The following is an 11,755-nucleotide window of genomic DNA, read 5'->3' as shown; positions in this document are numbered from 1 at the left end:
AAGGCCTCTGGCCACTTTCCCATATTGTGAAAGTCTAGCCAAGCAAGTTCTCAAGGTTTTGCGAGGGGAGAACATTTTCTCCTCAAGAGGCACAGGCATTCCAGTCCTCATCTCGACCCCAAGTAACCTGCGGCTCCGGCCCACACAAAGGGAGGGCCTAGGGGCCTGAGGATCCTGTGTTTCCCACAGGTATCCTTGAAATGGATGATCTAGGATGGTATTATTTTTTAGTTACTTATTATTTACCTAGTGTCTTTTTTTTAAGGTCAGTCTGCCCATTAGTGGGCTACAGCAAAAAGTGACTATCAGCTGGGTTAGATACACAGTTTGTATATGTTTGCAGTTTAGACATGCGGTACCCAGTGAATAGTACCTGTCCTATTTCTTTGAGAGTGGAAGCCTTTGGAATTTATAGATTTGTAGTATGAGAAGGAAAAGGCAGTCACATTTATAGATTCATAGTATCTTTTTTTTTTTTTTTTTTTGAGACAGGGTCTCGCTATGCAGTTCAGGCTGGCCTTGAACTCACTTTGTAGCCCAGGCTAGTCTCGGACTCCCAGAAATCCCCCTGGCTCAGCCTCCCAAGTGCTGGGATTACAGGCATGCACCACCATGCCTGGCTAGACTCATAGTATCTTAAAGACTCTAGCGATTCAGGGGCTGGAAGAAAGATAGGCCTAGGGATAGAAAGGCCTCATAACTTTGGATAACTTTGATTTTGTCTTAAAGTTGCATTTTTCTACATCTTCCTCAAAATTAGTTTCATCATGTCCTTTTTATCTGTCTTTATTTCTTCTGTCCTATGCCCCTGCTCCCTGCTGAGCTTCTCACAGGCAGATGCGGACCACTCCCTCCATCCTTGGCCTCTGGACAGGGTTTGCCTGGGCTTCCTGTGGTCCCCAGGATGGGTCCTTTTCCGTCATCCTTGATGGGTTCCCTGTCTCTGCTGAACCTGTGCTGTGGAGTGACGCAGGCCTGTCCCAGACCTCTGACCTCCTCATTCTTCACTTTCTCCCCAGTCATCTTATCAGATACCATCCAAATGCTACTGTAGGCCTATGGCACGTGTGTTACTGCGCTTTTCTTTTAAGACAAAAGATGTTGATGTAGTTGTTTCTTTCTAAACTAAAACCTCAGTACTGAGTTTCATTGCAGTGTTGGCCCTTTGAGATAAGGAACTGGGTTTGGGGTTGCAGTTTGGCACTTGGTCTCTAAAAGATTCGCCGCCACTGCTTTAGATTCTCCTTCTACACGTCCCCGGAGTGACCAATTGTCCTTGTGACAGTTCCACTCGGAGGTTTAGCGGACCTTCTAAACTTAGCGACTTTGAAAAGAGAACTTTTAAGTTCTCCCTCCCTACCCCTCGCTATTGCCCGTCTAGACATTCTCCTCCAGTTTTCCCCATCTGGATGAAGGGCAGCATGCCCCCACTCCGCTGCTCAGAGAAAATGACTGAGAGCTAAACCTGCTTCTCTCCTTTCCTCACCTCCCTCCGTGCCGACCCATCGCCAGTCACCTCTGCTTTGCTCCTGAACCTGTGCTGCGTCTGCCTGTCTACTCCATCTTTAGCCGGGTGTGATGGCACACGCCTGTAATCCCAGCGCTCGGGAGGCTGAGGCAGGAGGATCGTTGCAAGTTCGAGACCAGCCTGGGCTACAAAGTAAGCTCAAGGCCAGCCTGAACTGCAGAGCGAGACCCTGCCTCAAAAAGACAAAAACAAACAAACAGACATCTTTGCTGTTTCTCCCATCTAGCATCACTTCCCACTCGGTCTCCCCTGAGACTCCCTGCTGGTCTCTGCCTCTCCCTGCAGCAGCTGGAGTGATTGTTAAAATATGTAAATGAGATGACACGGGCCCATCTCCTTGCTTCAAACCTGTCGGTGGCTTTCCCTCACACTGAGAGTAAAACACGGATGCCTTACTGTGCTCCGAGGGGCGACCTTGTCAAGGCCCCAGCCCATTTCTTTGATTTTCTTTCCTTCTTTTATCTCTAACTTTTATTGTGGAAAGGTTTAAACACATGCAAAAATAAACAGAATATTATGAAGGCATTTATGTACTTACCTATCAATGATTATTAACTCAGTCAATTTTATTTTTCCTTCTTTTTGAGGGGGGCAGCACTGGGGGTTGAGTCAGGACCTTTACACTGAGTACATCCCCAGCTCTTGTTTAATTTTATTTTTTATTTTGAGACAGGTTCTTGTTAAGTCACTGAGTTGCCTAGGCTGGCTCACATTTATGATCCTCCTGCTTCAGTCTCCTGGAGTGCGGGGATCACAGGCGTCTGCCGTCATGCCTGGTGTATTTCCTCTTTCCCTTTAGTTCTGCACACCGTGATTTGAAGCTGAACCCAGCTGTCTGATCATTTCATCTATAAACACACTTTCCCTCCAAGTGGCTTCCTGTCATTCATCTCTCAGCCTAAATGTTACTCCTTAGAGTAGCGCTACCCTAGACGCGGCTTTGTAATACCTCCCACCATACAGAATATGTATTTGTTGGCTTGTGTGCTGTTGGCTTCCTCTCAACTACAGCATCAGCTCCCTGGGGTGAGAGCCTTGTCTCTCAGTCACTTTTATAACCCTGGCACCTGGAATAGTCTCTCGGCCATGGTAGGTGCTTAGCCAGTGTTTGCTGCGTGGGATGCCTCCGTGTTGGCCATGGGCCGCCTCTCAGCCACCTTATACTCTCTGTACTCAGGCAACCAAAGGAGGCACTGTCAAAGCTGCTTCAGGATTCAACGCCACTGAGGATGCCCAGGCCCTGAGGAAGGCCATGAAAGGACTTGGTAAGTCCCACTGGAGGTGAATTCTCCTTTGTGTATTTGGCAAGTCAGGCATGTGTACTGGCAAGTGGGAATAAATCTCCTTTGAGAAAACACAATGGGAACAAGTTGGCATTTTAAGACAAATTAGATGGGAGGGTGTATTAGTCAGCTTTCTATTGCTGTCACAAAAGCACTTGAGATAATCAGTTTAAAAAAGAAGAAGGTTTCATAGTTTGGGTTGTTTCAGTCCATGGTTAGTTGGCCCGTTGGTTGTGGGTTGGTAGCAAGATAGCACATCACAGCAGAGTAGGGGAAGCTCGTTCACATTATGGCCAGGAATGAAAGGGAGAAGAGGAGGGACTGTAGTCCCAAGATCCCCTTCAAGAGCAATTTCCTTCCACCCCATCTCTTAAAGGTTCACCACTTTCCATTAGCATCAAGCTGGAGATTAGCCCTTTATTTTTATTTATTTATTTATTTATGTCTTTTTGAGACAGGGTCTTGCTATGCAGTTCAGGCTGGCTTGAGCTCACTTTGTAGCCTAGGCTGATCTCAAACTCCCAACAATCCTCCTGCCTCAGCCTCCCGGGTGCTGGGATTACAGGTATGTGCCACCATACCCAGCTTAGAGATGAGCCCTTTAACGTGTGGGCCTTTGGGGGATATTTTTGATCTAAAGTTTAGAAGAGGACATTAATACTTCTTCACTTAAATATAGACTTTTAAATGTAATTTCACTCATTATAAATTTCCCCAGCTGTTTAAATCTGCTTTGAACTACATTATGAGTCTCTCCATAAAATTTCAGAATTGTGTGTTTTCCACTTAAGTACTGGTCTATGGATGGTGTCAAAGGTTTACAAAGCAACTAATATTATCTCATAAGATAAATGCAACAACTCTGTGATTTAGTGAAAGAAGCTATTACTTATGGTTATTTTAGCCCTGTGTTACAGGCGTGAAGCTGAGACCCAGAGAAGCCCGAGACACTCTCACCAGGTCACGTAGGAAGTGGCTCTGAGCCGTGGTTCGCACTTGGCAGCCCCGGGTCTGCGGCTCAGACCTGCGTCCTTTCCCTTGAGCTCCTCCGCATGCGGCTGCCATGAGATGCAGCTGCTGCAACCCCGGCATGCGGTGTGAGGAACCTTCTGTGAGCAGACTCATGCTCCTTCCACGGCACTATCTTCAATCAGCCCCTGGGGGCCAAAGGCCTCGTGCGGGGGTGGCAGAGTCATTCAGGGTACACAGCAGGCCACCCGGCCTCCAAGGCCTTGCCTGGGTAGACTTTTGGCCACATTTTTGGGTGAAAACACTTGACTGTGAGACCTTATTTCTCAATCTTTCTATCCACAAAGAGTTCATTTACCTAGCCTCACTGCTGTGGATAGTACTAACAGCCCTAACAATAATAGCACATAGCTGTTAACCTCTACTGTTGTGTCAGGCATAGATGCTTCACATGGATTCCTTGTTTTTAACCCTGACAACAGCTTGCCTTACTGATCAGAGGCTGAGGCTGGGGAGGCTGGCTAACTCGCATGGCAAGCTGGCACTCGTAAGTGAGAGTTAGGACACCAGGCAATTCCAGGTAGGTGACGTCAGGCATAGTGACTTCACAGCTGGAGTGTAAGCCCCTGTGCTGTCCAGCTGACCGCCTCTGAGCAGAACATTGTCCTGACTCTCTGAATTCTTCTCATTTTCCCTGTAAATAAAATGGAAAATGCACCAGGCCTACTGTCGGGGATTGACAACTGGTGGTCAACTTGTAACACCCAGCTGAACTGAACCAGCATGGTGCTGGGTGTGGGTGGCCCAGCTCAGGATTGTTGCTGGCAGCATAAGAGGCAGAACTGGAGAGGAAGAAGTTCAGAAGCTGTAAGGAGCTGCTAGAAGCTGTTAGGGAGCTGTTGGTTCTCTTGGAGAAGCTTGTCAGGCTATGAACTCAGCTGTTCTCATCGTTGAAGGCGCTCAGGACCTTGTTATCGCTGAGAATAGCTACAGATCGCCTTAGTGGAGCTTTGGTCCGTACTTTGAGCATCACTTCCTGGCTCCGGAGGGGAAGGTGGTGCATTGTTCAGTCTCCTGGAGAAGCTTGTCACGCAGGTTTTCCTGATATGGACACGGCTGTTTTCATCTTTGGAGGAGCTCGGGACCTCACTGTTGCTGAGAACGGCTGTGGTACTTTTCAGGGGAGCTGGTGGTTCTTACTTTGAGCATTGCTTCCTGGCTCCAGTGCAGATCCCTCAGCCTGCTAGCACAGATCCTTCATCCCGCTGGCACAGACTTCCTAGATTCCACCACTGACCTTTGGGCCTTCCCAGCACAGATCCATGAAACAGGCCTGACATTGTTGTGGGCTCTAAGCCTCCAGCTGGGCTCCTGGGGGGCATTGTTATGGGCTGTAGGTCTTCAGCTAGATTCATGCAGGACATTACCAGGGGATCCAGGTCCTCAGCTGGATTCTTTGGTCTTTAGTGTGTGGGCAGATTTCCTGCACTCTTTTTGTATATGACTCTTTGTGTGACTACTATAAAATAATTCTGTAAATTGTGTGTCCTGTATTGTTCCCCTTGCAAAATCCCTAACTACAACACCTTTTTTTTAGATTTATCCTAATTATTTGGTATAGAGCAAGAATGCTGTGATTCAGAATGCAGACTACATACGTTCAAAATTCTCAAAGCAAGAGTCAGGCAACATTTGGCAGAACCAATCCTTTTTCAGTGCCTGATATGTGAGGGCCAATGGGAAGTTGGAAGAGGCAGCAGACAGCCCTAGTCTGTGGACTGAGGGTGTAGCTTGGTGGTAGAGTGCTTGCCTACGTGTGCAGGGCCCTAGGTTCAGTTCCCAGCACTGCGTAACTACACGCACGCACGCATGCACGCACACACGCATGCATGCACACATACTGGTCCAGATGGTCAAATAATCCACAAATGCTAGGACAGCAATGAGTTCATGGTAGGATACTGATAAGCGGGGCACAGATAAGATCCTAAAGGGCAGTGGTGGTGAACCTATGGCATGCATGCCGCAGAAAGCTCATAAGGTTTCATTTGTGTCATTGAAAGCTCTGTAAGGTTCGCCATCATTGCTTAGGGGTTGAAGGAGAGGAGATGACATTTCATTTGGAAGCATTCAGGCAAAACTTGCTGGAGGATGAAGAATCTGAGATGAGCCCTGGGCCGTGAGATCGCCCTGGTGCTGTGTTTCAGGTGAACAGAGCTGACGCCCAGGAGAAACAGTAAATGTGTGGAAGAAGCTTGCAGCAGCAGCGGGTGCCTGCAGAACAGGAGTGAGCGGTTTGGGGGCTTGAAGAGATGGGAGGTACCAAAGGGAGGTCCTGGCCGTGCTGCTGAGAGAGCCGCCTGTAGGGTCACACACATGGGGGATGCAAGCCACTGTCCAGGCAATCACAAGTGTCACAGTCATGATGCTAAGCAGAGGTGGCCAGGGAGAGTCGAAATCAACAGACTGCTAGGGAAGGCGGTCAGGAGACTGGAGCGCAGTTCACTTAGGTAAAGAGTCAAGTTGAAGAATTTGGCTGCCTGGTATCATTTTATATGGGTATTTACAATAGAAAATGGGAGATGGCACAGAGGCTGCAGTGCCCCACAGGAAATCCGGCAGGCCATGGGGAGCCATGGTCTATATCTGAGCTGGTGAGGGATATACTAAGAATTTTTCCTTTTACTTATTATCTATTTGTTTATTTTGTGTTACTAGTGATTGGACCCAAAGCCTTTGCACAGAGCTAAATCACCAACCCTTTTGGGGTTTTTTGGGTTTTTTTTTGTCTTTTTGAGGCAGGGTCTCACTGTGCAGTTCAGGCTGGCCTTGAGCTCACTTTGTAGCTCAGGCTGGTCTCAAACTCACAATGATCCTCCTGCCTCAGCCTCCAGAGTGCTGGGATTATAGGCGTGTGCTACCATGCCCAGCCCAACATCACAACTTTTTATACAGCATAAACAACAAGGAAACAGAAAATTCACCAAACATACATGAAGGCCCAGCTGTTACAGAGATGAGGGACAAATCGGGAAAATCAACCAAAACTCTCCTTGTAAAAGCTGCTCCAAGCAGCAGACAAGCAATATTTGGAAGATTTCTAACTGACAACTTAAGGTTTCGGTAGTACAGTATGTGGTATAAAAAGGAAAATGGGAAAAATAGTTTAAAAATGGAGATAATGGGAAGGATAGCTTAAAAATTACAAACACAATTACAATTTTAAAGTACACTTAAGCTACACGTGGTAGCTCATGCCTGCAATTCCAGCACTTGGGAGGCCGAGGCAGGAGGACTGCTATGAGTTCAAGGTCAGCCTGGGCTACAAAGTGGGTTTAAGACCAGCCTGAGCTGCATAGTAGAACCCTGTCTCAAAAAGACAAAAAAAAAAAAAGTACACTTAATACACTGAGCGGCCAGTTTAAACTCTACAAAATGCCAGATCAGTGAATTAGAGGCAAAGTGTGAGTTGCTTCAAAACTCAGAGAAAATAATAAAGCAGGAAAAGGTAAATATGCAGAAGGTATGACCTAGAGGATATGAAAAGAATTCCATAAGAGAGGAGAAAGGAGGGCTCCAGCCAGCATTTACTGAGTGTGCAGTAAGTGGTGGGCTTTGGGCTAAGTAATTTTCTGAATGATTATAGGTACCGCTTGCAATAGCGCAGTGAGGGTGAGTGCTATCATCATTCACAACTCACAGATAAGGAAACTGATGCTTACAGAACTTAGCTGTTTTCCTATGTGAAGGGGAAGCTAAGTTTCAAACTATTTTCCGGTAAGTAGACATGCCGTCTTTTTGGAGCAAGCTTTCTGCCTGTGGTTAAGGCAGTCGTCCCCAGAGAACCCACTTCCCCAATTGCTCTCAAGTCAGTCACTCATGGTCTCTGCTGCTCCCACAGGCACTGACGAAGACGCCATCATCAAAGTCCTGGCCTACCGCAACACGGCCCAGCGCCAGGAAATCAGGACGGCCTACAAGACCACCATCGGCAGGGTAGGCACGGGGCTCCCGCTCTGTGTGGGTGACAGGGACTTCTCAGGCAACACAGAAGCAGGGCCTCTCCAACAAGATGTCTAAAGGAGTCCTGTGTTTTAAAAGATGAATCCTTTGTCTTGTTTTTGTTTGTGTGTGTGTTTGTTTTAATTTATTTATCTGCATTTAAAAGAAACTGTTGACAGAGCCAGGCGTGGTGGCGCAGACCTGTAATCCCAGTACTCACTGGAGAGGCTGAGGCAGGAGGATCATTGCAAGTTCAAGGCCAGCCTGGGCTACAAAGTGAGCTCAAAGCCAAAAGAAGGAAGGAAGGAAGGAAGGAAGGAAGAAAGGAAGGAAGGAAGGAAGGAAGGAAGGAAGGAAAGAAGGAAGGAAGGAAGGAAAGAAAGAAAGAAACTATTGACAAAGATTAACAGGATATAATCTTGAATTAGTGGGAAAGAAGAATCAAAACTACTGAAACATAGATATTTTTTTTCCAACTGAACAAAACCTCTTAGGTGCTTCTTACTTTTCTAAACACATGGTTATAGAATGAAAAATATTCAATCACTTCTGTTTTTTCCTGAATATACAAATATTAAAATAGCAATTAAAGGCCAGGTAGTGGTGCACACCTGTAATCCCAGCACTCAGGAGGCTGAGGCAGGAGGTTCACTGAGTTGAGGCCAGTCTGCACTACATAGTGAGTTCAAGGCCAGCCTGAACTACACAGTGAAACCCTATCTCAAAACAAACAAACAAACAGAAAAACTGAAACAACAAAAAACCCCAAGCAATTAAAAAAACTAATATTTTTCTCTAAATGTTTCTTACCGATATAATTTCAGTATTCTCATTTAATAGTGGTATAGTGTATGAGATTTTTTTTTCCATTCACAAGCAATCCGTGCAATGCAAGCTGATAGTCTATAGACTCATAATGCAAATAAAAAGTTCAGGAATGCAGCAACTGATGTTTCTAAGACACAAAACAGATAAATTCTAAGTCAGTTCATGCTGAAAGCTTTGCTAAGCAGATGACCACAGAACTAGAACAGCTGATCATTTGCGGGCAGTATCAACAGGACTCACAAAGCTTGTTGATTCAAGTTGAACTCTCATCCCAGGCTTTGTGTGTGGCTTTTCCAGTTTCACCAATGACACAAACATGATTCAGATCCCTGCACTATTCATTATAATCAGCAACAAACTTGTCTGGAATTTCAAGTCCAACAAAATCTGGCCTAACATCCACCACCTCAAGGGGTCCTTTTCACCAGCAGGCTTGTGCCCTGGGCCATCTTTGCACCATACTGCTTGTGTTTGCATTGTGTGGCCAGTGACAATTGTATTCTCAATCTGGACATTCTTTCCAGTTAAAGCTGAGAGCTCGCCTCACCCATTACTTCATGGCCCCTGTTGACTGGGCCTCACAGTAGCTCTTGAGTCTGGTAAAATCTATAGCCGTAGGAATGGATTTATCACAATTTCTAGTCAGCGCTTTAATGTAGTCCAGCAGGTCGGCGAAGAATTTGTAGCCCTCCTTGGGAACACAGAGGGCCGCGTGCGGTGGCTTCCGTCTCCTCGTCACCTCTCGAGCAAGCCTTTCGGTACTGTCCATTTCAGTCCGTGAGGAATAAATATCTTTTCCAAGTCATCAGCGTAATGATTAGTAGACATAGAAAATCCAACTCCTGGCCTAGTTCACCATCCCTAATCACAACCCTGGGCTGAGAGCCGCCGTAACGAAGGCGGCTGGCGCATGGTTTGTCAGCACTGGAAGGAGGAAGCAGGCGGAGGGGCAGAGAACAGGCGGGGCCCTTGGTCTTGTTTACACACGTTCCTGGAAACAGCGGTTACCTGGGGAGACTGTGGGTTAGGAGGGTGAAGAGAAGTTGGATAGGAGGAAAAACCAATGTTCTCTAACACATAAAGGTAGGTACAGTTGATAGCATTTAAGTATTTCAAAAAAGCTACTAAAGGGGCTGGGGATTTAGCTCAGCGGCAGAGCGCCTGCCTGGCAAGCGCAAGGTTGTGAGTTCGGTTCCCGGTACCAGAGAAAAACCAAAAAAAAAAAAAAAAAAAATAAAGAAGCTTTTGGGGTTGTTGTTGTTGTTTTTTGGTGGTTTTTTTTGTATTGTTTTGTTGGTTTTTTTTTTTTTTTTTTGGTCTTTTTGAGAACTGTGCAGTTCAGGCTGGCCTTGAGCTCACTTTGTAGCCCAGGCTGGTCTCGAACTCGCAACAATCCTCCTGCCTCAGCCTCCCAAGTGCTGGGATTACAGGCGTGCGCCACCACGCCCGGCTAAAGAAGATTTTGAAGGTTCCCAACACAAAGAAATGGTCAATGGCTGCCGTGATAGATGTACCAGTTATCCTGATGTGATTATTATACATTATACACAGATAATGAAATGTCACACTATACTCCATAAATATGTACTATATGTCAAGTACAGATAATTTTTTTTTGAGACAGAGTCTTGCTATGTAGTCCCTCCTGGCCTTGAACTCACCATGTACCCCAAGCTGACTTCATATTCATGGAAATCCTCTTGCCTCAGCCTCCCAACTGCTGACAGTGTCAGTATATGGTGTGTCACCATACCTGGGAAAAATGAAAACCTTTGTTAATGAATTTTTTAAAATCATGTTGATATTCTCCATTATACCAGTCCAGAAATGCTTCAAGTAGCTGCTGATTCACAAACTCAAGGTCAAGCTTGGTTCCTTCCCACCTAAATCCTCCCAGGGTCTTGATTACTATTATTATTATTATTATTATTATTTTGGTCTTTTTGAGACAGGCTCTCACTCGCTATGCAGTTCAGGCTAGCCTTAAGCTTACTTTGTAGCCAAGGCTGGCCTTGAACTCGCAACAATCCTCCTGCCTCAGCCTCCTGAGTGCTTGGATGACAGGCAAGCACCACCACGCCTGGCTCAGGGTCTTGATTATTATTATGTGGGCTCAATTGTTGCCCTTCTGTGTGTCAGGCAAGGCTGAGTTTATGCTTCTCTGGCCCCATGATGAAGACTCCGTCAAACTGACTCAAATATTTAAATGCAGTTTGTTTCAAATAGGCTCTCCTAGCATTTGGTGCCTTGACTGTCTGCATAAACACATTCATAGCACATGTGTATTCTTGCAGTTCATCTCCTAAATTCTAGAACCTGGCTTTCTGTGTGTTTGTGTGTGTACATACGGGTATCTGGAGTAGCTTATGAAACCAAAGGGTGCTCATTCACCATGTTTCCCCTTTGGATTTGAACTGCACTCCTCTCAGGAGCTGTCTAGTCTCCATCCTCAGTGACAGCAGAATTGTTTCATATCACTGTGGGAAAAACCATGAGAACCTTCCCATTGGGGCAGCCTTATCAACAGGGGTCCCCAGACCTCAGATCCCAGGGGCTTATGACAAGTACCTCTGTCCTTGGGAAACTTCATGGCCAGACTGAGGCTGCTTCTCACAGACAAGCATCGCACCGCTGAGCAGGGAGGGCTGCTACCCAGACTGCATGCAAGCTCTGGGCATCCCTGTCTCTGAGCAGAGCACCCGTACCTTCTGGATATGTTCTCCTTCGTTCCAAAATTGCACATTAATGTGTATATGACATGTACATGAACAGTACAGGTGCACAGGACAGGTGAGTTAGAGAACTGACTGGTGTTGCCGCACACATTGAGCTTAAGGGCTAAGCTAACAGGATGGTAGTTTGCTAAGATGACCAACATTAGTGGAGCAACTGAGTACTAATTTATTCATTTAACAAGTTTTTCATTCCATGTATGTGGATGGAGCATAAACATATGTATAATAGATTAGTATTAAGTGTGGTTCAGTAAGTTTTACGAAAAATCACAGATCTGGATTTGAATAGCAACTCAACTCCTTACTAGTTGATTAATCTTAAGGAGATTCTTAAACTCTCTGACCTGTTCTAGGAGGAAACGTGAACAAATCCCTTTAGAGTTTTGTGTTTTGGCCAAATAGTTACATTT

The 11,755-nt window shown here is 46.0% G+C and overlaps 1 protein-coding gene and 1 pseudogene across 1 annotated transcript in view; one reads left to right on the top strand and one right to left on the bottom strand.

Moving 5' to 3' along the window:
• Nucleotides 1-11,755, top strand: part of Anxa4 (annexin A4) — a 65,533-nt gene that overhangs the window by 36,730 nt on the left and 17,048 nt on the right. The window contains exons 3-4 of the mRNA XM_005385639.1: nucleotides 2,706-2,793; nucleotides 7,682-7,776. Of these exons, the coding sequence (XP_005385696.1) occupies nucleotides 2,706-2,793; nucleotides 7,682-7,776 (183 nt within the window). The remainder of the gene's footprint in view (nucleotides 1-2,705; nucleotides 2,794-7,681; nucleotides 7,777-11,755) is intronic.
• Nucleotides 7,790-9,614, bottom strand: LOC102016074 (annotated as a pseudogene).

This window comes from Chinchilla lanigera, unplaced genomic scaffold (assembly GCF_000276665.1).
Source record: "Chinchilla lanigera isolate Chin_1 unplaced genomic scaffold, ChiLan1.0 scaffold00023, whole genome shotgun sequence".
NCBI classification, from domain to species: domain Eukaryota; kingdom Metazoa; phylum Chordata; class Mammalia; order Rodentia; family Chinchillidae; genus Chinchilla; species Chinchilla lanigera.
This window is presented reverse-complemented; position numbering and strand designations above follow the sequence as displayed.